Raw genomic sequence first — 25,392 nt, 5'->3', positions numbered from 1 at the left:
TGAATTTAGTCAAGAAGAAAAAGGAAAGATATCTAAAGCTTTGGAAGTCAGGATCAAATGAAGCACATGAGAAGGCCAGAAAAGAATTAAAGAGAGAATTGGGAAACCCAAGAGGGGCCATGAAAAGCTCTTGGGATTAAGGTGAATCGCAAGGCATTCTACTGTATACATTCATCATGAGCAGGAACATAACTAGGGAGAGGGTGGGACCACTCAAGGATAAAGGGGGGAACATTTGCTTGGATATGGAGAATGTCAGTGAGGCATTTAATGAGTACTTTGCTTCATTATTTACTATGGAAAAGCATATGGAGGACCAGGAGATCAGTGCTGAGTGTATAAATATGTTAGGGCATTTAGAGGTCAAGGAGGAGGAAGTGTTGTGTCTCTGAATGAGTATTAAGGTAGATAAGTCCCCAGGGCCTGATGGGATTTGCCCCAGGATATTGAAGGAAGCAAGAGATTACTGGGCCCTTGACCAGTTTCCACATGTCCTTAGGGATAAGATTTAAGCATTTTTAGTTAACCTAGTTAGAGGGAGCCAGCATGGCTTTGTGTGGGGCAGGTCCTGTCTTACCAACTTTTTTGACAAGGTGATAGATTGATGAGGGGAGGGCAGTGGATGTTGTCTACATGGATTTTGGTAAGGTGTTTGATAAAGTCCCTCATGGGAGGCTAATCCAGAAAATAAAGATGTATGTGGTCCACAGCAAATTGGCTGTTTGGATTCAAAACTGACTTGCACAAAGAAGTCAAAGGGTAGTGGCTGAAACAACATTTGAGCTGGAGGTCTGTAATTTGTGGTGTACCACAGGGATCTGCTGGAACCTCTGCTGTTTGTAATGTATATAAATGACCTAGATGAAATTGTAGATGGGTAGGTTAGTAAGTTTGCAGATGATCCGAAGATTGGTGGAGTTGCGGCTGGTGTAAAAGACTGGCGAAGAATACAGCGCAATATAGGTCAGTTGCAGATATAGGCAGAGAAATGGCAGATGGAGTTTAACTCAGATAAACGTGAAATGTAGGGAAAATGCAAAGAGACAGTACACTGTTAAGGGCAAGATCCTTAACAGTCTTGTTGAACAGAGAGATCTTGCGATCCAAGTTCATAGCTCCTCGAACATGGCTACACAGGTCAATAAGGTGGTTAAGAAGGCTTATGGAATACTTGCTTTTATTAGTTGAGGCATTGAGTTCAAAAGTCAAGAGATTATGTTGCAACTTTATATAACTCTTGTTAGCCCACATCTGGAGTATTGCATACAGTTCTGGTCGCCCCTTTAGGAAGGATATTGAGGCTTTGGAGAGGGTGCAGAAGAGGTTTACCAGGATACTGCCTGGTTTAGAGGGCATGTGCTAACATGAGAGGCTGGGTAAACTTGGGTTGTTTTTTCTGGAACACTGGAGGCTGAGGACAGATCTGATAGAACTTTATAAGATTATGCAAGGATTGGATAGAGTGGACAGATAGTATCTGTTTTCAAGGATTAAAATATCTAATACCAGAGGGCATGATTTGAAGGTGAGAGGGTGTAGGCTCAAGGGAGATGTGAGGGGTAATGGATGCCTGGAATATGTCGCCTAGTATGGTGGTGAAGGCAAATACTTTAGAGGCTTTTAAGAGACATTAGGTTGGGCACATGGGTGTAAGGAAGATGGAAGGATATGGACATGGTGTATAGGAGGGATTCATGTTTGGGCATTTTTGACTTGCATTTTAGCTGGTTCAGTACAACATTGTGGGCTGAACAGCCTGTTCCTGTGCTGTACTGTTCTATCAAAATGGATTTGAAAAGAGTTTTTCCTGCTGTTTGGTTGCTTACAATGGTCTTGGTATTCTCACTTAGAAGGGAATAAATCAACAAACTGTAGGTTCTAGCTTGTAACTGTTGTCTGGTGACATGAGGGAATGTACTCCTCTGTTGATATAACATGGGAAGAGAAATAATTTTCTTTTTGACAAATTGTTAATTTATTCATAAAAAAGTTTCTGTTTAGCTAAAATACATGAGGACTTTGCTTGGGGAAATCATACCTCACTAGCTGGTATGAGTGGAAGAACTGACAAAAGTAAACCAAAATGAATTGACACCAGCTTCATGTGTGTCTTGCAACACAGAATACTTAATGGTCATTTGTGGAACTGAAGATGAATGATGCTACTTAGAATGACAGAGCAGTTCTGAAATGTGACATTGATGCAGGTTTTTCACTACAGTACATTGATTCTGGACTAGTGATATTTCTTGTGCATTTAGATGTAAGAATCATTTCTGTCCAGGAGGCAAGTTGCCGTTGTATATGTTTCCCAATTTTACTACAAATGCACTTCTGTTGGTGTGCAGAGTGGAGAAAATGCCTCCAGTGTAATGCTATCCAATTTAGAAATGGACAGAATGAGTAAATTAAGTAAACAGAGGAAATCTTCTGTCTGGCCAGGGATATTATGGCAAAAAAATCTTGATATATAAAAGAATGCTTTTCCTTCACCAGGCTTTGATTTTTCAGGAAATGTCAGAATTTTATATTTTATAAAATTAGAACATACAAAATTAAAGTCAAGTTTGTCATATGCATGTGGATATGGACTTCTTAAAAAGCAGGATTTAAGGTCATAATTTTACAATATGAATGTCAACATTTGAGTAAAAGCTCCTTGATGGCTTTATCAGACCACAATAGGTTTTAGTGCTAGCCTGTACTGAGTAACGTATTAAAACATAGAAATAATAAGTGGGGGAGGGAGACTCAGGAATCTGGGTAAAGGATATTCTGCAAACAGAAATAAATTCACCAGTCCTCGATTCAGTGTTACTCTGGGATGCATTCAGTCCTCAGGGCAAAATCCTTTAATGAGTAGAAGTAAGTGAAGTTGACTGGTTAAATCCTTTGCTGAAGCTCCACCACTTCTGACTGAAGAATATTTCAAGGGCTTCTCTTCTGTTGATGTAGCATTAGTAAAAAAGATGAGTTGACAGCACAAATTGATATTGACATGAGTATGATCTTGTAGCTCCTACAGAGATTTGATTACAGAATGACAAGGACTGGGAATTCTGTACTTCAGATTATTCAAATGTCCAAAATAAGTAAGCAAACATGGAAAGGAGGAGGGTTGGCATTGCTGATTAAGGAAGACATCATTGTAATGGTGAATAGTAATATGGATAATATTGTGGAATGCAATTGAATGGAAATATGAGTGGGAATCGTCTGTGGTCCCACAGAGTGTTGTTTCTCAGAAGTCAAAACATAAACGGGGAGATATTAAAGGCAAAATGAAGAGAAATGCAATTAGAATGGGTGATTTTACTTTGCATATTGTTAGAGCTAATTAAAGTGTAAAGGGTACCACAGAAGAGTATTGTGTAATTATGTCAGGTATAGTCTCTCAGAGCAATATGTTACTGAACCTACCTTGAGGGATTCTGTAAGAACAATGATCTATCTGCTGTTAACAAATTAGATCAAAAATAATGTTAAATTGAAAACTAAAACACACAAACTTCAAGACAAATTTGTCATATGCATAGGTGCAATGAAAAACCTGTAGTAGCAGCATCATAGGCACATAGCATATTTGGCATCAACAGGAAAGGCATAAATTAATGACATAAATCATACAAAACTATATAAGAAAATACAATCAGAATAAAAAAAAAGTCCATTGTAGAACAAAGTGATCAATGTTGTTATACTGAGGTAGTGATTAGAGTTGTGTAGTTTGTTTCAGGGACAGATTGGTTGAACAGAAAAGGCAAGGGCTGGGAATGTTTCAAGAACCAGCAGTGAAAGATTTTTTTAAAAAGGTAACAGGGAAGACAATTGATGATGAGCAAAAGCTTTCTAGTTTCAAACCAAACAGCAAGCATTTCCGTGCATTTTTTTAAAAAGAGGGTAGTGAATGTAATTTTGGAATCCCCAGAGGATGAGACTAGAAAAAAAGTAATAAAAAGAAATTTATTGGGCGGGGGGATCAAAAAGTAGGAAATACATGGTTTAACAGTTATTTTTGGTAAAATGCTAGAGTCTAGGAAGACCACATTGCTGATAATTTTAAAATATATGATCAAACCATGTCAATATTGTTTTATGAAAGGTAAATCAAGTTGACAAATTTGCTGGAGTTGTTTAATGTTGTTGGAGTTGTTCAATATTCCAACATATCTTATTGAGGGAAGTTTCTCATGCAATGCATTTTTGAAAAGGTGGTAGAGGGGAAAACTGGTGCAAAAGAACTCATAATTGTATGGTGGCATGGAGCAAATTATTCTTCTTTAGGCTTGGATTGCATCTAGGGGAGTGAGTTCAGGACTTGGCGCTCTATTATCTATATTAATGACTTGGAAGAGGGACAGAATATAAGGTATCCAATGTTATCTCATATTCTACACAGCAGTAGAAATTCAACATTACAAATGATTGGCGCCATTGAAACCTCCCTTGCATTTCAATCCGTGTAATATTCACCACTTTGAGACCCCCGTGGAAAGATAGGATGAGGTTCTCCGATCGAAGCTCAGGGTGTACTGACTGACGCGCAGTCGTGAGCTTTGGAGCCGTTCGGTTGCTCGGAGTTAGCTCGCTGGCCTGGCCCCTCCGTCGATCACTCGCACACTCGGGCTTGGGCTCGCTGGCTCGGCCTGGTCCTCGGCTCCACGCCGTCGCTTGGTCACGGCACCTGTAGCCGGGGAGAGACAGCCGCTCCGTGCTGCGAGCCTTTAGCCGTGCAGATCAGTCGACGGGGCAGGAAGGAGTCCCCATGACGGTGAGTGAGTGCTGAACCGGAGGCGGGCCTGGGGCCTGATGTTTGGAGTTGGACGGGTAGGCTGGGAAGGAGCGCTCCGCTCCGTACTCCCAACAACCTCCCTACTCGGTTTTCGGGGTGACCCCTCACACGGGGTCATCACCCAGCCAACGCCTGAAGTTGTGCCGAAAGGTAGAGGTGCTCAACTTCTGTTTCTGGGAACTCGCTGATTAAATCGTTCAGGAGGGAGGGTCGGACCGAGGAGGCGAACGGTCGAGGGAAGGCTTTCCCTTCGCTTTCGATGGGGCTGCCTAGCGTCAGGCTCTGAAGTGGATCTGATCGGCAAGCCCGGAGATGTGGTGAATGTCTCCATCAATTGTTACCATGGGGGTTGTAGGGTGTTGCCTTAGTCTGAGAAACATTGTAACTTGGATATTTTACAGCAATGCAGCAGGAAGTATTCCATCCAATACTTTTTCCCCACAAGGAGATAGAAAGTATTGCATATTTATGGTGTAAGTGGTATATGTGTGGATTCAGTTAGATTTTAAATTCAAGAACGTGACCTTTCATGTACAATTTGTGATACTTTGAGGATTTGGAGCTGAATGTTATATTTTGGGTGTGGTAGTTTGAGCGGGGGAGTATTTATTGACAAGTAGAAAGGTGAAATAAACAACTGGGTATTTTCAGGTTCTGAATATTTGTAACTGTTATATTTCAAAATATATGGCGATCCATAGTTGAGGCCCTTTTAAGTGTGAATTGAAACATAGTCGCCAATTTAAGCAAAAAAAAGTCGGTTTTAATATTTCTTTATCAATAAAGAGCTAAATGAATTTCGGTAGGATTTGCTTTTGGACTTGATTTGTGACATGCAAAATTCCCATGGGAATTGCTTAGTTTAATTTATTTGGAATGTCCTTTCAATGTTAATATATTTCACTTGATTTTGCATGTAAAGGCTAAAACTTCAATAACAGTAGGTTTCTTTGAGCAGAAATAATCCAGTCATATTCTGATCTATTTAAAGCATAAGGAGCCATTAAAACAATCCCATTAGAATTCAACTTTAACTGTTTTACTTTCAATTTTTATAATTTGTACTTTCAATGAAATACTTATTTGTGAGAAATGCATTTCATTATCACTTTGATTTTTTTGGTCCAAAATTAAGTGACAGTTTCCCTTCCAATTGACATTTATTGATTTTTAATTTTAAAAAAATATCCTGCAGCAAACTGAACCATAGCCTCCAGTGCACCATTTTGAGATTTATCTCAAGTTCGTTACAAGCAATGTGCTTTGAATGATTTTTTTCTGATAATGTTTTCAGATACTTACTGTAATTTTATTGTCATGTGTCATATACTGTCATTACATTTGTTGAGGATGTTCAGATTTGAAGTTTAAAGCAATACTATAAAATGTTGCATGAAATAAATTTATGTAAAGCCTGTAAGTTAATTTTTGCCAAGAATATGAATAACCTTTGTGCAAGCCTCTTCCAAAACACCTTCTGTCAGCATTCACATATCTTTGTACAAAGTATTAATTACTTATGGTACTGGTCAACTGCAAACGTTCCTTCCACGTTCAATGAATATGTAAAAATTATTTTGGCCACCAGATGTCAGCAGTGTATTTGTGAAGCTGTAAGTGGCAGAAATCTCATTTGAGATGTGTTTCTTTTGTGCATTACCAATGGAGTTGGCAGATCCCGGACACGACATTATACCTTGGTTTATCATAAATAATTAATAATTCCAGTTGTGTAGTGCTGCAACTGCAAAATTCGAAGTAAATGAGCCACTTTTTGAAAAATAAATTGACCTGCAATCGAGAGGCAAGCTGTTACAATTACAATATGTGATGTTCCCATCAGGAAGATAAATTAGTTTGGGAAAAAACATTCTTATTATGGCTGAAGAAAAAGAACTGCTTTCCACAGAATTTGACTTAATCCTATTGAAATAAGCACCTATAGCATACGTGCTATACGTGTAAACACCATCCTGACAGCTAAACTATGTTTCAGTGAAACCAATACTTGTATCGTTATTCAATAAGCACTTTTTCTGCATTCTCTGTGACACTGCAATTTAAGTATCTTAATTAAAATACATAGCATTACATAGCAATATATTCAAGAATGTTTCAGCAGATTTTCATCAGTGACATAAATGCAAATTAATTGAAGCCTTTACATGAGAATGATAAAACATGTCATTTATTAGAGTATAGTAAATAATGCAAAAATGTGAAATTTGAAAGAATCAGTCTTCATATAAATCGTATTTAAGTTATGAAAACAAGTTTGAGCTGGAGTCATTGTGGGATTTATGGAACAAGTGTGGATTTTAAGGCCTGGAGTTTGGGATCCCGTCATTGGCAAGTCCTGGGGTTGGTACAGAAGATCAAAGCCCAAAGGTCGATCCAAAATCTGGAGTTTGAGGCCCAATGTCTGAAGCCCTAGGTTTGTGAGTTTACGAATCCACTGAGGAAGTTGGAGGCCTTTAGTCTGTGATTCTGTAGGAGGCTCAGAGGGGCCTGTCCTGGGATGGGGGACTGTCCGTGTGAATGGATGGGAGTGAGGAAAGGGGTTAGTTTTGCTGTTGCTGCTGTTGCTTCTGTTGTTCTGCTGAACATTGTGGGCATGCTTTGTTGGTGCTGCAAAGTCTGCAGATATTGTTGGTTGTTAATGTATTTTACTGTAGATTTCAATGTACATGTGATAAATAAATGAATCAGAATCAAGTGAATGGTCCAATATGTTATGACAGTTTCTATTCACAGTGGTTGTTCTTTCATCTCTTAACCTTTTTTTCTCTTCAGCTGCATCACTGAGCATGTACCTCTGGAAATGATATTGTGGAGTGAATACAGAGAGCTCACTTTATACTGATTTTAATATTGGAATTTTTTTGAATATGTTTAATCATAGCATGCAGAGCAGTACATTCTACATTGTTATGCCATTCTAATTATATTAGTAATCACATGGCCAACTAAACTAATCCCTTCTGCCTGCACAATGTCCGTACCTTCCATATCCTGAATATTCATGTGTATCTAAGAGTTCTTGAACGTACCTAATGTATTTGCCTCCATTACCACCATGACAGTGCATTCTAGGCATCTACTACTCACTGAAAAAAATGCCTTGCCCTGTTCTATGAAATAGCTCAACCCTTGGGGAAAAAGATACTGGCTACATACAATTTCTATGCTTCTCATATTCTTAGAGAGCTGTCAGCCTCTGCCACTCCGGAGAGGACAGCCCAAGTTTGTGCAACCTCTCCTTGTACCATGTGCCCTCTTAACCAGGCAGCATTCTGATATACCTCTTCTGCACCCTCACCAAAGCCTCCATGTCCTTCCAGTAATGGGGTGACCAGAGATGAATGCAGTACTCCAGACGTGGCCTAACTAGAGTTTTGTAATGCTGGTACGTAACTTCCCAATCTAACTCAATTCCTCAAGTAATAAAGGCAAGCATGCCATATGCCTTCCTTTAGCTCCCTTTCACTATCAAAGAGCTATGGAATCGGACCCTGAGATCACCCTGCATGTCACTATTGAGGGTCTTGCCATTAACAATGTACTGTCTGTATGCATTTGACCTTCCAATGTGCAACACATCACATTTAGCCGTGTTGTACTCTATTGACATCTTTGCCCACATCTGCAACTGATCTATGTCCTGCTGTATCCTTTGTCAGTTGTTTGCACTATCCACAACACATCAGTGTTCATAACATCTGCAAACTTTGTAACCCACCCATCTACATTTTCATTCATCAACCACTGCTGTCAGTTTTGTCTATATCCTTCCAATACAAATGGCCAATTCTACGTGGATCCCATGCATCTTAATCTTCTGAATGAGCCTCCCGAGGGACCTTGTCAAACGCCTTAGCAAAATCCACGTAGACACCATCCACAGCTGTGAATTTCCAGCCACTCGTAAATACTATCCTTGAGAATTCTCCAGTAATTTACCTGCCACTGATGTGATACCTTCCGGTCTATAATTTCACAAGATTACACTTCTCTTGAATGTGGAATAACATTAGCTTCTCTGGGACTTCACCTGTGGCTAGAGAGGCCACAAGGATGTCTTGCCTCTCTCAAATGGAGACTGACTTACCTTAACATTCTTTAAGAGACTTCATCCTTCTTAATTTTGGAATGTCCTTGTATATTCGCGCACTCCACAGTGATGTCTCTATCCTCCATGCCCTTCCCTTTTGTAAATACTGATGCAAAGTACTCACTTAGGATCTCACCGACATCCTCTGCCTTCTAACGCTCCCTCTTTTATCCTTAAGTGTTCCTACCTGCTCCCTAGTTGTTCTCTTGCCTCTGATGTATATGGAGAATGCCTTGGGATTCTCTTTAATCCTACTTGCAACAAACTTTTCATGGACCCCTCCTGGGTTTCCTAATACCCCTCCTTGGATTCTTTTCTGGGTTCTTTATAATCCTCGAGAGCTCTGTTAGATTTTACCTTCCTAAACATTACATATGCTTCAGTTTTCTTCTTGACGAAATTCACCATCGCTCTGCACATCCAAGATTTCCTACCCTTGCCATCCTTGTCCTTTTCTACTGTAATATATCTGTCCTGTACTCTGTGCAGCTGGTCCTCAATCAGTCTCCACATGTCAAATGTGTTGTCCAAAAACACCTGTTCCTAATTAACTCCTTATTTCCTGCCTAATATATAATTTAGCCTATTCCAATTTAGAACTATTCTGTAAGGTCCTTTCTTATCCTCATCTGTAACTATTTTAAAACATAAGGAGTTGTGATCACTGTTCTCAACTGTTCTCTCTCTGAAAGGCCAGTCACCTGGACAGGATCATTACCCAACACCAGGGTCTGTGTGGCTACTCCTCTAGCTGGACCATCTACATATTGGGTTTTTTGGAAAAAAAACCCTCCTGGATGCATCTAACAAATTCTGTTCCATCTCAGGAGATCCAATCTGTATGAGAGAAGTTAAAATCACCCACTACAACAGCCTTATTTTTTAGACCTTTCCCTAAACTGCCTGCATATCTGTTTCTCAAAATCTCGATGGCTGTTGGGTTTTAGTGTAATCCAATTGGTGCGACTGCACCTTTCTTATTTTTGAGTTCTACCCATATGGACTCAGTGGGGTGAGCACTCTTTGATGTTCCCTCTGAGCGCAGCTGTGATACTGACTGAGTAATAGTGCAATTCCCCCCATGCTCCTTTACTGTTTTTTCTAAATCATCAAAACCCGAGAGCATTCAGCACCCATTCACATTTCAATTTCAACAAAGCTTCTGTTAAAACCACAGCATCATAGTTCCATATGCTGATCCATGCACTTACCCTTGATACACACACTTAAATCCATCCTTCCCATTGTGTCTCTTGCCTTGATCTTACATGTTTTTGCTGGTCAGGACATCTACCTTCTCATTCACTGAACTTTCTGAGCTGTTGCTCTGGTTCCCATCTCCCTCCTAACTATTTTAAAGTCCATGAGTAGCACCAGCGAATCTCCTAGCCAGGATATTGGTTCACCTAGTTCTGATTCAAGTGCAATTGATTCCTCTTGTAAAGGTTGCTGCTGCCCCAGAAGAGGTTCCGGTGATAAAAGCATGTGAAAGCCTGTGTCAGTTCCTCAGCCACACGTCCATTTGTTCTATCTGTCTATTCCTGACATGCCATTGGGAATAATCCAAAGATTACAGCCTTTGAGGTCCTGCGTTTCAGCCTGTTTTCATAAGTCCCTATACCTATATCATTGATGCCAGTGTGCGCCATGGCCTCCGGCTGCTGGCCATCCACCTTCAAAATGTTCTGCAGCCACTCTGAGGATTCCTTGAATCTGGCACCTGGGAGGCAACAAATCATCCTGGCATTTCTTTCACAGCCACAGAATCTCCTTTATGAGTTCCTAACTACTGAGTCTCCTGTCACTATTTCTCTGTTTGTCTTGCCCTTCTCTGCTGAGCCTCAGAACTGGCCACAGTGCCACTGACCTTGCTGATATTGCTGTGCCTTCATAGTTCATTTCCTCCTCCCTCAAACCCCCAGCAGTATCCATAGGGGTGTACCTGTTGCTCTGAGGAATGGTCGCAGAGGGATCCTGCACTGTTTGCCTCTCCTGGTGGCCACCCAACTACGTAGCCTGTGATCACCTCAGTAAAACTCTGTAACGCTCGCTGTCAGCATCCTAGATGATCTTAAGTACATTAAGCTCTATTTTCTTCCTACAGTCAGTCAGGAGCTGCACCTGGGTGCAATTCCTACAGATGAAGTCATCAGGAATGCCAGCAGTCTCCCTAATCTCCCACATCCTGCAAGGAAGTGTATCGCTGCCCAAACTGACATCCCAGCTGTTATAATAGGAACAATAATTCTAAGGAAAACTTTACCTGCACCTACCTGCTCAGCCTCCTCCCACTGAACAAAGCTTCCTAAACTAAAGCCTTCAGCTCTTGCTCTCAACCATGGCCATTCCACGAGAGTCTGCTTCCATTTTGTACCTACAAAAAGAAGAGCTGAACAAACTGAAAAATAACTTTTGAAAAAAGCTGCTGGCTTCTCCCTTCTGCTCCTCTGACTACTGCAAATAAACAAATGAACTTAACTGAAGTACAATCCTTCAGCAAACATAAAATTTTCTTGATTCCTTTTGTCTTTATATAGTCATCACATTCTTCATTGAGGGAAAATACTTATGGTATAGTGACTTGAGTCAGGGATTACAATTTGAATAGCATGGATTTTGTTTTAATATGCAGACTGTTTATAGCAAGTAATGATACATGTGTGAGTTTTTAAAGGAGAGGTGGTTAGGGTTGAAAGCATGACATCAGTTTCTGTGGTCACTTTGAAGAGAGATTGGAAATTAACTTTATTAGCCACATGTGCATTGATATATTGAAGCATGCAGTGAAATGCATTGTTTTGCCACAGCAACCAACACAGTCTGAGGATTGAGTTGGAGCAGCCCACAAGTGTCACCGTGCTTCTGGCATTGACGTAGCATGCTCACAACTCATGAAGCCTAACCGTATGCTGTTGGAATGGGAGAGGAAGCCCACATGGTCAAGGAGTGGGTGTACAAACTCTTTACAGGCAGTGGTGGGAATCAAACTTTAATTAGTGGTCACTGGTCCTGTAAAACAACAGTGCTAATTGCCACCATGCCATTGTGCAGTAAATTGTAAATTACTGTGTATGAACACATTGTTTCATGGGAGTAAATCCTCTGACAGCACCAGTTAAATTTCTCTATGCAGTTAACAGACATGTCAGTCAATACTGAAAATATTTATTCTAGGACTACATCAAAACAATGAAATGCTTACTCTGTGCTTTTTGTAGTTCGCTATTATAAGCAATATTTGGGTTATTTATTGGAGGATTCAATATTTTTGTAAAAAAGGTGTATAAAATGATGAGAGGCATTGATCGAGTGGATAGTCAGAGGCTTTTTCCCAGGGCTGAAATGGCTAACACGAGAGGGCACGGTTTTAAGGTGCTTGGAAATAGGTACAGAGGAGATGTCAGGGGTAAGTTTTTTATGCAGAGAGTGGTGAGTGCATGGAATGGGCTGCCAGTGACGGTGGTGGAGGTGGATATGATAGGGTCTTTAAAGAGACTCCTGGATAGGCTCATGGAGCTTAGAAAAATAGAGGCCTCTGGGTAGACCTAGGTAATTTCTAAAGTAAGTACATGTTTGGCATAGCATTGTGGGCTGAAGGACCTGTATTTTGCTGTAGTTTTTCTATGTTTCTAAAGCTACCTGGTTTCAACAATAGGATCTTAACAGTTTTCAGGTAATTTGTCATTTTAAGCAGGTGAATGAATTTGTGGGTAAATCCTGAGTTGCTGTTGGCAAAAATTCTTTTAATTTTATATAAATATAAATATCTTGGGTTATATTTATATTTAGAACAATTTAATGTTAATGAAATTGCAATGCTTTATAGAACATTGTTATCCTTAAAATTAATTATAACTGAAATGTAGTGGATTCCGGTTAATTTGGCCATTGGTTAATCAGTGCAGCTGCTAATAATAGAGAAAATAACTAAGATTCCCTTAATTTATTTGGGACACTATGCTGCTTATTTGGGGCACAAGACTGTTGTCAAACAGGTTCCAATTAGCATCAGTTATACGCACTTGTGTGGTCATTAGATGCTATAGTGAGCTTAAAGAGAACAGTTTTTAAATAGTGTCAGTTATGTGTGTGTTCAAAAAGCAATGATTTTTGACGCTAATAGTTGGCGAGAAATAAGCAGCAAGACAATTCAGAACTGTTTCACTCACTGTGGTTTCAAGCATTCAAGCTTGAAGATACCAGAAATGGCCAGGACTGAAAATGAAATGATTTCACTACTTCAACGAGGTAAGAACTACAAGAAATTTGAAGGTATCAACAATGATCTTTAATGTTGCAACAAAAATGAATATTTGGAGGATGCAATCATCGTTGGCATTGTATGAAGGCAGTCCATTACCTGCACGAGGTGTCTGTGCTGATTTTGTTCATTGTGTTCAGTGGATGAAATCTTCTGTCGATAACTATTAAAAACTAATACAGTTTTATAGTACTGTGGTGCTATTGGTAGTGTTCTAATTTGTCCTGTTTTAATTTAATCCAATTCAATTGAAGTTTAATTGTCATCCAACCAGGCATGAGTACTCATGAATGCAGCCAAATGAGGCAGCGTTACAATGGGGTCAAGGTGCTTAAACAGTCACACACAGAACACATTCACAGAATAAGAGTCTGGATATAGCCCCGCCCCCCCAATCCAACCCTCACCTCACCCCACAACCCAATGGCTTGATGCCCAGTCCTCACACGTACAAACCCGTATAGAATATCAATAAAGTCCAATGAAGCAGAGAATGTGTGTATATAATCTAGGCCCCCCAGCCCTCCGATATCATCACTCAACTGGCCCCGACACCTGCTAGGTGATACTGTAGCTTAGAGACCCAGTCTTTGCATATACAGGCACATATAGAATATTAATTAAAAGTGCAACCTCACAAAATATACATGTATGTAGTCCAGACCCCTCAGTAGTTAAAATCTTCAGTCGACCACAACTGCGCTGCGCTGCCCCAGGTAGAGCGCGATAGCTTGGACACCTCTCCCCTGGAGCCTGAAAAGCAAGTGACCCCACAGCTTGAGGCCCGAGTCCATTGAGAGCCACCAAAGATTCTGCAGTCGACCACAACATGGCTTGTCTTCTGCCAAGCAAAACCCATATGAGGGCACGTAAGTAAATACATAATTTTTTATGTATTTATGTACAGGTATCAATTATAATCAACGTTATAATGACAAACTCTGTCATCTTCTTCAGGGATGATGCCTAGGTATGTCATATACGCCGAGAAATTACTAGGTCCTTTTTCATGTCCCTGAAACTTTGGCTAATTGGGCCAAAGTATACTGATCCCAATGTGTCCCAATTAGCTGGAATCCACTGTTAGATTTTTGTTGCCACAACTAAATTTCTTGGCACAATTTGAATAGCTTCCAAACAAATTTGTGGTGTGTTCTAGTTTTAGTTTTGATCGGAAGGTCAGGAGGTTATGTTACAATTTTATAAAACTGGTTAGGCCACATCTGGAGTATTGTGTACAGTTCTGGTTGCCCTGCTATAGGAAGGATGTTGAGGCTTTGGAGAGTGTGCAGAAGAGGTTCACCAGATGCTCCCTGGTTTAGAGGGCATGTTCTATTAACTGGATAAACTTGGATTGTGTTCTCTGGAGCGCCAGAACCTGATAGAGGTTTACAAGATTATGAGAGGCATAGATAGAATAGACAGAGAATATCTGTTTCCCAGGGCTGAAATATCTAATACCAGAGGGCGTGCATTGAAGATGAGAGGCAGTAGGTTCAAAGGGGATGTGAGGGGCAAGTTTTTTTACTCAGGGTCGTGGATGCCTGGAATGCGCTGCCTGGTATGGTGGTAGAGGCAAGCACATCAGAGGCTTTTAAGAGACGCTTGGATAGGCACGTGAATGTAAGGAAGATGGAGGGATATGGACATAGTGTAGATGGGAAGGATTAGTGTTGGAGCATTTTTAATTTGCTCATTAGCTAGATTGGCACAATGTTGTGGGCTGAATGGCCTGTTCCTGTGCTGTACTCTTCTTGTGTTCCAGGAACAGCTTAACATGGGCCTCTTGAACAAAGAAACTTAGTTTGGTGGGTTGTTGATTTTTGAACTGCATTCCTGAAATAAGGTTAAATGAATGAATAACGTCCAGTTTTCAATGGCACTTTGATTTCCTGTGTTGCTAAGGAAATTTTTTGCAGCCTAATTATTAACGTCTACTTTGACCTCAGTCTTTAAAAGGCTCGTTTGGAGTTGATAGAGAAACATCCCCTCCAAGAAAAAAAATGGATTAATATATTTCATAAATGTTTGTATAATGGTATCTTAAACAGCATTAACAATAATAGTCCAGAGGGAAAGCAGAGAGAAAAATTAATAGTTTAATGCAGGATTTAGTCTTGTAATCCACTGAACAATTGATCTCAGGCTTGCAAATGTTCCTCAATTAACCGTGAATCTCTGAGATGAAATTATTTTGTTAACAATTATACTTTGTGGTCTTAAATAAAATTACAACTTCAAATAACACAATGTATTTCATTGCAGTAGTACACAGGTGGTTAAGGTGACACATGGGATGCCTTTGACAAGGAAATGATGATTAAACCATGCAAAACATGATTTAGACTACAGCTGGAATACTGGTCACTACACAAAAGGAAGGATGTAATTGCTTAAGAAAGAGAACACAGGAGATTCACCTGGGATACTGCCCAGGATGGGAGATTTCAGCTATAAAATGAGACTGCATAGCTGGGTTTGTTTTGTTGCCATCAGAGTGGAGAAGGCTGAGTGAGGAACTTTAGAACTATACAATATTGCAGGGGTAAAGATAGTGTGCATTGTGATAAACTTTTGCCTTTGAGTAGATGTGCCCTAACAAGGAGGCACAGTAGTAGATTTAGGGAGTAGGATTTGGGGAAGGATATTTTTCTACCAGTTGAAATCTGGAACACAGTGTCTGAGGTGGAAACAAGTACTGTAACAACATTTAAGAAGTATTTATGAATGCTTTAAAAGTGGCGTAGAAGGCTACAGCTGAGTGCTGGAAAATGATGCTAGTTCTGAGGGATAGTTGATATCTGACATGTGAGCTTGTTTCTATGTTAATGACTAGCTTTTACTATTTGTTTTTAAAATAGCACTGTAATTCAATTTTGGCCTTGAGAAATGGTGTTATATGAAAAACTAGTACAAAAATGTTCCTCCCATTTGAACATTGGGGAAATTGCTAAAATCTGAATTTGATTCTCCTATACAACAAACTCATTCAAGCTTTGTTCAATCTCAGAGATTTAGTCCTTATTCAATATAACTTTGTTGTTGCATGCTTTTGTTACTTTCCATTTCAAGATTAATTAACTAACTTTATCTGTCGAAGTGTCTTCTTATTGATTTACTGTTGAACCAGAAAATATGGTAGTCCCAGACGATTAATGAATTGTTTTCTTGTGTTTGTGTTGCAGCAATTGAAAGAATGCTGATGTTTTCGATTCTCCTTCTGCATTTTATAAAGTTCCAGTGAGCACTTGAAGAATAGTTGGGCAGAAGTATGGAGCAAGCACATGGCTTGCTATTAAATGAGGAGTTCTATAGTAAACTCAGTGAATCAAAGAAACCAGAGTTCATTTTTGAATGGCTTCAATTTTTACAGAACCTTCTGGTGGCTGCCAATAAGGTAAACCATGAAATATTCTTAAAGTTGTAAACACGTCCTTGTTTGTGTAATGCCATTTTCTGAATATCTTGGTAAAAGTGTTTTATGGAAAGAGAAAATTTTGGTTATCTAAAAACTTTGAGATCATTGAGAATATTCCAAGACATAGGAACTAATTTGCAACCTCTAATCTGAAGGGTGTTAAGATTTTGCTGTAATCAGTTTTTATAGAAGTTAGTTAAGAGTAGAATGTTGATTATTGCACTAGGAATTCTGGATGGGTGCAAGTAAGGTGTCTTGAGGAAAATGGGGTTATTAAACAGTGAGTGAGTCTAGAAAGGTCTGTGTTAAAATAGTTTAAGCCCAGCAATGTGCCTATCAAATCTCTCCTGTCCCCGTATCTGTCAAAATGCTTTTTTCAACAATACAAGAGATTCTGCAGTTGCTGGAAATCCAGATGAACAAGCACAACATGCTGGAGGAACTCAGCAGGTTAGGCAGCATTTATGGAGAGGAATGAACTGTCAATGTTTTGGACCAACGCCTTCATCAGGACTGGAAGGAAGCCAAAATAAGAAGATGGTCTTGGGGGGGGTGGGGGGGGAGGTGTGCAAGCTGGAAAGTGATAAGGAAAGCTAGATGAGGTGATAGGTGGAAAAGGTAATGGGCTGAAAAAGAAAGAATCTGTTCAGAGAGGAGATTGGATCGTGGGAGAAAGGGAAGGAGGTAGGACACCAGAGGGAGGCGATAGGCAAGTGAGGAGAAGAAAATAGGTAAGAAGGGAGCCAGAATGGGGAATAAAAGAAAGGAGGAGGGGCGGAGTGGAATTACCAGAAGTTAGAGTGATTGATGTTTATGCCATCAGGTTGGAAGCTACCAGATGGAACTTGAGATGTTGCTGCTCCTCCAACTTGAGTACAGCTCATCATGATAGTAGAGGAGGCCATGGACTGACATGCTAGAATAGGAATGGGACATGGCATTAAAACAGGTGGCCCCTGGGAAACCCTGCCTTTTGTGGCGCAAAGGTGCTGTTTCAACACCTTGATTGTACCACCTCATCTGGCAGTTTGTTCTATACATCAGTCAGCTCTGTACGAAAATCTTATCACTCAGATTTCCTTTAAGTATTTCCTCTCTCACCTTAAACCAATATCTTCTATTTGGGAAAAGACTGTGACTATCTACCCTATATATGCCCTATAAACCTTTCCAAGATCACTTCTCAGATTCCTTTGTGCAACTGCAACATATTGTCTCAACTTGGGTATTCATTGCATTTGCCTATAAAGCCCAACATACCAAATGCTTTTTTCACTACCCCATCCACCTATGCTTCACTTTCAGAGAGCTGTGGACTTGGACCCAATGAGTGCCCGAAGGTCTATTTGTATATCCTTCTGTTATTGTATATCCTTCCAGAATTTAACTTCCTAAACAATCGTACTTTTTTGCTGTTACCTACAATCCTTATCAATTACTGTGTTGTGTGCAAACTTACTCCTACATTACAAAGAACAAAGTTTCCAGCATTGATCCCTGTAGTACACCACTTGTTACAGATTACCACTTTGAGAAGCACCCATCCACCACAGCCATTTGCCTCCTTTCACCCAGCCAATTTTGGATCCAGTTCTTTAACACACCTCAGATCCCTTGTGCCTTGTCAACATCCATATAGACAAAGGCTGTGGGCCTGCAGTCATTAATTTTCTTGTTTATCTTTTCAAAATATCCAGTTAGATTTGTGAGAGATGATCTGCACAAAATCATGCAGACCTCTAATCAGTCTTTGTCTTTGCAAGTGAACATAAATCCCATCCATGAGAATTTTCATCAACAGTAACTGACTTAAGGCTCACGTATCGTGACTGCCCTTTTTGAACAAAGACACAACCTCTCAGCTTCTGGGACCTCATTAGTGAAGGTATAATAATCTCCGTCAGAGCCACATCAATCTCCTTCCTCACTTCCCTTGGCATTCTAGGATGTTTCCTGTCTGGACCTGGGAAGTTATTCACTGCAATGTGCTCCAATGCCACTAGCACATTCCTGATTTACAGTACTATACAAAAGCCTTAGGCACATATACTGTATATGTCTAGGCTGCCTAAGACATTTGCACAGTACCAAATAATACTTAATACTACTGAGCTAACACAAAGTACTCTTAGCTCTGTTTCCCAACTACCTTCCTATTTCAACCAACATATATTATTGTGTAAGTCTTGGGCACAGTAATGTACGTATGCTCTGGAATATCATCACATCCCTCCCATAACATTACAGCTTCGCTACCCTTCTTCCTGGTGAATTCTAACTTAGGATCGCACTTTATCTTTAAAGATCAGTGTGGTAATCATTAAGAAAAAGAACATGTAAGGTGGTGAGTTCAGGAAAGAGAACTGTGATATCTTGAAGCATATCAACTTGACAAATGTTGTCTTGAAGTAAATCAAAGTAAATTGATCCCTGGGTCTTACCAGAGGTATTCTAATACATTGTGGGAAGAAAAGGAGATTACTGGGGCCCTGGCAGAGATTTCTGTTTCTTCATTAGCTGCAGGTAATGTACTAGGAGATGATTGATGTTGGTCCGTTATTTAAGAATGATTGCATGGACACGTCGGGGATTGACAAGCCAGTGAGCCTTTCAACATTGGTGGAAGTTTGATTCCATGCAGTGCTAGTTCCTATGAGAATTCTAAAGAATGTATTCAAAATGGTAGTAAAATGCTGAAGTGGAGATGTGAAGGGCTTTAGAAATGTTGTATTCAATTACGTTTTCCTACCATTTCAATATATGATTTAAATTGAAGCTGAAATGAAAAGGTAATGAAATTATGTGCTGTACCATCAGTGATTTCACAGAGCTTCCTTTTCTCAACATAAGAAACAACAGTTCACATATGATGTTTTGAATACCTTTCCACTTTTATGACATTTTAATTCAATCTCTCATAGGAGTGTTTTTAATCAGAAAGTGTTTAAAGGATTGGCATAGATCTTCTAGAAGTTTTCTACACTCTTTCATGTGATGCTGGCAGTATTGGGCATATTAGTATTTATTCTTCATCCTTGATGGGTTGTTCAGTCAGTGGAGCACAATTAAATGGAAATATCATTGCAGAGAGTCTGGAAGGACAGACTAACCAGCATCCGCAAGATCAGCAGGTTTCCTGTCAGACCAAAGATCAGTGAATCAAATGAGAATTGATGATGATCTAGTAGCTTTATGGTTGACATAAGGGGGTCCTCACTTTATTGAGGAGTTTATTAACTGATTTCAAATTCTGTAGTGACATACTTCAAGATGATCTTCCAGGCTTCTGGATTATTACAGAACTTGTCTGTTTTGTGGAAGGCAATGTGCTTTCTTTGGATAAATGCCTGTAGTTGAAGCTTTTGGCTTCAGTTGGCTGTTCATGAATAGTTGCTATTTTCGTTTACTCCCACGCACCAAGGCACCACAGTGTTTCTGATGGTGTTGCAGTTGAAGAAGTGCATTATCTTTCTAAGAATCGAACAGTTAATTGAGATGGTCTAAGGTCAGAATTTGAGCACATTGGAGCTGTTGTGATTTGCAAAAAGAAACAGAATTATATTTGAGTCTCTAATCATATAGTTGGGAAATAATATTCTAGATACTTTGGGGGCACTGAAAACTCTGGATTCTCATTGGATTCTGGCTCCGTCGTTAGATGGTCATCGCTATTTGCCGATTCTTTTGTAAATGCAGAACTGCAGTTTGGCTTGGTTGTGCAACAATGTTGCATTCAAAGAAATTAATTTGGAGTAACATGCTAAAATTTTAAGAGGCCTGTTGAGGGAAAATATAAATGGTGGTTTTCATGTAGCAGTTTTTTCCCAAGAACCCTTTCTTTTCAGGCTGATATCAAAGAGAAGCAAAAGACGTTGGTGGAACAACTGACAGCCTTGTTGGCGAGCTCGCCGGGACCACCTGCCCGCAAACTGATTGCAAAGAACCTGGCCTTGTTATATAGTATTGGTGATACCTTTTCTGTGTACCAAACTATTGACAAATGCAACGAGATAATCAGGAGTAAGGATGACTCGCCAAGCTACTTGCCGACCAGACTGTAAGTAATTTTTTTTTGTGTAGATAGCATGAAGATTATGGTGATTTCACAGTTGTGAGTAACATTGTAATAACACAATTTAAATAGCAATGACTGAAATGGAAAAACCACTAATTAAGTGAATTGGTGAATGTACTATATTCTGGTGACAGGATACTGAACCTGAGACTGTTTTCGATATATTTTCCCCTGAAATTTCACATCCTTTATCCAGATGTTTTAATGCATACGAGAAGAGATCCTTTGCTCAGACGTTCTCTCTGGTGTAAACATATGCTTTTGTGATGGTGGGAAGTCTTGGTTACAAGTAAACTCCCTACATTTTGATTGCAAAGCAGGTGTGTGTATCCACAAAAGTAGATTCTTTCTAAGTTTCCTGGTCTGTTCCATCTGTCAGCTCGACTTTACCCAGTACGGTAAAACCTTGTTCTACTGTTGCAATTTTCAGCCATCCTGATGGTTAAGTGTTTTGGCTCACAAGATACTGGTGGTTGCAATCTTTGCCATCTTACACCATCAAAGTTCCAAAATGGTGGATTGACAAAGTTTACTGTACCATGCACCCTTGGCTAATGCAAACCTCCCAATTCTAAGTAAAGCACATTTCCAGTAGCAAACTTAGTGATCCATAAGAGGTAGCCACTTGGCCATTAAGGTGGCCTGAAAGTAACCATCATTGGCCATTGTGAAAACTAGAAAGTGGACTTCAGTGGTTATGGAGATGACGTGTATTGCACAGCGAAGTTTTTGACCTCAGGCCTGAATTCATCAATGTTTGGATCTGAACAGAAGCATTCTGAGCTGCATGCTATTGATAAGTGGTAGGTAACCATTCCCAGCACATGTGAGATGCATATACTTCTCTCTTGAATTTAAATTTTTCTTATGGTTTACATATATTAAATTGACATCTGACGTACCACCTCAGAGGTGAGGCCAAAAACTCCAGTTAGATATCTGACTGGCTGAAAAGGAAATGAAACATTTTAAATATTTGCGTATTGTAAGTTTTGCATGAATTTGTAAAGGAAGTATTTGTAGATTTTCTGTGAATGGCTTGGAGTATTGCCCGTATAATTTCCCATTTTCTCAGCCATTAAGGACTATAGTCATGCTTGCTGTCTTTTGATTGAGTTACATAGCACAGAAATTGGTGCTTTGGCCAAAATTGTCCATTCCAAACATTGCACATACCTGAGCTTGTCCTGATTTCCTGCATTTGGTCCATATCCCTGTAAACCAGTCCTATCCATGAACTTGTCCAAATCTCTTTTGAATGTTAGTAATGTATCCACCTCTCCAGCTTCCTCTGGCAGCTAATTCCCTCTGTTGGAAAAACCTGTCCCTCAGGTCTCCTTAAAATCTTCTCCTCTCACTTTAAACCTGTGCCTCTCATTTTAGACAGCCCTGTATTGGGAAAAGATGGTAACCATCCACCTTATCAAAACTCCTCATGAGTTTTTATAAATTTCTAAAAGATTTAATTAAAAAAAGTCTACTTGCCATTCAGAGGGAGGCTCACTTGAAAATTATAATAGGAGATGATGAAATGTACTGCAGATCCTGAAAATCTAAAATAATATATAAATCACTGAAAATATGAAGTTGTTTGGACAATGTTTGCACAAATACCAACAGAGTCAACATTGCAGGTCAATATTCACTCATCAGTTTGGATGCAAGATGGAGAAGTTGAAACGGTAAATCTGTTTTTAAATTCTGTATGGCTGGCTGACATGCTGAATTTTTCCAGAACTTTCAGTTTCATTTATGATGTTGAGGTTGTTAGGAGAAAGTAGTAAGGAAGAGTTGGAACAGTGAGGCGTTGGGTGGGGAAGTTTGGTCAGTGCTACTTTCCTCCAAGGCAGGAAAGTATCACTGACTAAACTTGATAGGAAAGAACAAGTGGAATCACAAAGAAGGCACACGTGCCTGTATTTCATTATGTACATGTGGAGATTTGGGATGTCACCAAAGATCTTTGCAAATTTCTATAGATGTTCAGTGGAAAGCATCCTCACTAGTTGCATCATAGCCCGGTATAGAGCCTCTAGTACACAGGATCTCAAGAAGTTGTGGAGGGTTATAAACTCCATCATGGACGTACCTCTGCCATCAGATTTCTGATCAATCCATAAACACTACCTTACTATTTTTGCACTTTTTAAAAATTATATATAGTAATTTTGTCTTTGCACTGTACTGCTGCAAAACAACAAATTTCATGTATATTGTCAGTGATAAATCTGATTCTGCAGTGAAGACTTTGGTATTTAAAACTAAACAGTGCAAGACAGCAGTATTTTTGTGTAATGCATAATCAAAGTGAAACTTAAGTAAAACATAGCCGAGAAAGAGGGTAGATTTCTAGCTTATTACTCATTTATTGAAATAGGGGTACTCTGCATATATGCTGAATATGAAAAAATAGTTCTTGCTAGTATCTGTATTTCAGACCCTATGTTATGGCTTTGTATCAGACATTTTCATGCACAGTTCCATTTGGTAGGTCAATTGAATAATTTCATCGAGTAGTCATAGAAAAAGGCCTTCAGCCCAAGTTGTCCACACTCACCAAGGAGCTCATCTGCTCCAGTCACATCCTGTGTTTTGCCTATATCCCTCTAAACTTGCTTTTCTATGTACCTCTCCAAGTATTATTTAAATGTTGTTATTGTACTTGACTCGACTATTTGTTCAGTCAGTTTGTTCCATGTTGGCATCATTCTCCATGTGAAGAAATTACACCTTGGATCCCTTTGAAATCCTTCTCCTTTCACCGTAAACCTGTGCCCTAGGTTTGGACTTCCGTACTCTTGGGCAGAAGACTGCATGCATTCACCTTATTTTTGCCTCTAGAATGTCACCATCGATCTCCTGCACTCTAAGGAATAAAGGAAATTAATTTATTATCATCATGTGTACAGAGGTATAGTGAATAACTTTGATTTGTATGCTATCCATACTGATTATTTCATCAACACAGACAAAATGCTGGAGGAACTTAGCAGGCCAGGCAGCATCTATGGAAAAGAGTACATTCAACTGTCCTGCCGAAGGTTTCGGCCTGAAACGTCAACTGTACTCTTTTCCTAGATGCTGTCCAGCCTACTGGATGTCTCCAGCATTTTGAGTGTGTTGCTTGGATTTCCAGCATCTGCAGATTTTTATCACATTAATACATTAGAAGTGTGCTGAGCAGTTGTGTGGAGTTCTCCAGTGCATTTTCAATCTGAGTCTTAGCCTGAAAAGGACCCCAGTTGTGTGGAAAACATCATGTGTGGTCCCAGTACTCAAGAAGGGCTGACCAAAAGTCTTGAATGACGACCGTCCAGTGGCCCTAGCTCACACATCATGGAGACCCTAGAGAGGCTGGTCCTGGCTCACCTCCGGCCCTTGGTCAGATCAGCCCTTGATCCCCTGCAGTTTGCCTACCAGGAGCACATTGGAGTTGATGATGCTGTCATCTACCTGCTGAACAGAGCCTACTCCCACTTGGACAAGCAGGACAACACTGTGAGGATCATGTGCTTTCAATACCATACAGCCCTCATTGCTGGGGGAAAAGCTCTGTTCAATGGAGGATGGCACTTACGTTGTGTCCTGGATAATGGACTACCTGACTGGCAGACCACAGTTTGTGCGGCTTCAGAGCTGTGTGTCAAGCATGGCTATAAGCAGCACTGGAGCCCCACAGTGGACTGTATTGGCTCCCTTACTGTTTAACCTGTATACCTCAGGCTTTAGATATAACACTGAGTCATGTCATCTGCAGCAACTCGCTGCTGACTCAGTAATAGTTGGATGTATAAAAGGAGGATAGGAGGATGAATACAGAGCCCTAGAGGAGGACTTTGTCAAATGGTGCAAGCTGAATCATCTGCAGCTTAACATCAGTAAGACAAAGGAGGTGGTGATGGACTTTCGGAACACCAAGCCTGTACTGCTCCCTGTTACTATTGGTGGTGAAGATGTAGATGTGGTGAGGACCTGCAAGTACCTGGGCTGTGCACCTGGATGACAGACTTGAGTAGAGCACCGACACAGAGGCTGTGTACAAGAAGGGCCAGAGTTATCTCTGCTTCCTGAAGACACCGAGGTCCTTTGTAGTATGCAGGCCTCTCCTTCATATATTCTACCAGTCTGTTGTCGCCAGTACGATCTTCTGTGTGGCGGTGTGCTGGGGCAATGGCATCAACACAGGTGATGCCTACCTCCTCAACAAACTAATTAGAAAAGCTGGCTCTGTTATAGAAGTCAAACTGGTCATATTGGAAGCTGTGGTCGAACAAAGGACTGTTCGGAAAATCCTGACAGTTCTGGACAATGTTTCTCACCCTCTGTATGCCACCTTGGCTGAACAGAGGAGCACTTTCAGTAATAGGCTAAGGCAACTGTGCTGCTCCAAAGAGCACTGTATGAAGTCATCCTGACTCTCAGCTGTTAGGCTCTATAATGAATCAATAGCCTGGGAAGTGATGACCTGCGTCCTGTTAGACTTTTATTAATCTCTGTTTACCAGAGCTCTGTTTAAGCTCTGTCCACCACACCCTGCTATCACAGACACCCTGTGCAATACTATCATCACTTCCTATCTGGACCCGTGTGAATGTGCACTATTACTGTATAATATTACGATAATTCTTGCACTGCCATGTTATCAGTGTGGACTTGTAATTCTTGTACATCTTACTTCTAAGGTAACATTTTTTATTCTTACTTCTAATATCTGTATGTCTGTGCATGCAATTGT

At 40.1% G+C, this 25,392-nt stretch overlaps 1 protein-coding gene across 2 annotated transcripts in view; it reads left to right on the top strand.

Annotated features, from left to right (window-relative positions):
• Nucleotides 1–4,448: 4,448 nt before the first annotated feature.
• Nucleotides 4,449–25,392, top strand: part of heatr5a (HEAT repeat containing 5a) — a 133,405-nt gene continuing 112,461 nt past the window's right edge. For both annotated transcript variants that reach the window (XM_072267284.1, XM_072267278.1), the window contains exons 1-3: nt 4,449–4,771; nt 16,350–16,561; nt 20,428–20,639. In XM_072267284.1, coding sequence (XP_072123385.1) covers nt 16,436–16,561; nt 20,428–20,639 — 338 coding nt within the window. In that variant the 5' untranslated portion in view covers nt 4,449–4,771; nt 16,350–16,435. The remainder of the gene's footprint in view (nt 4,772–16,349; nt 16,562–20,427; nt 20,640–25,392) is intronic.

This window comes from Mobula birostris, chromosome 1 (genome assembly GCF_030028105.1).
Source record: "Mobula birostris isolate sMobBir1 chromosome 1, sMobBir1.hap1, whole genome shotgun sequence".
In the NCBI taxonomy this organism is placed as follows: domain Eukaryota; kingdom Metazoa; phylum Chordata; class Chondrichthyes; order Myliobatiformes; family Myliobatidae; genus Mobula; species Mobula birostris.
Note: the sequence above shows the minus strand (reverse complement) of the source record. Positions and strands in the feature narration are given on the sequence as shown.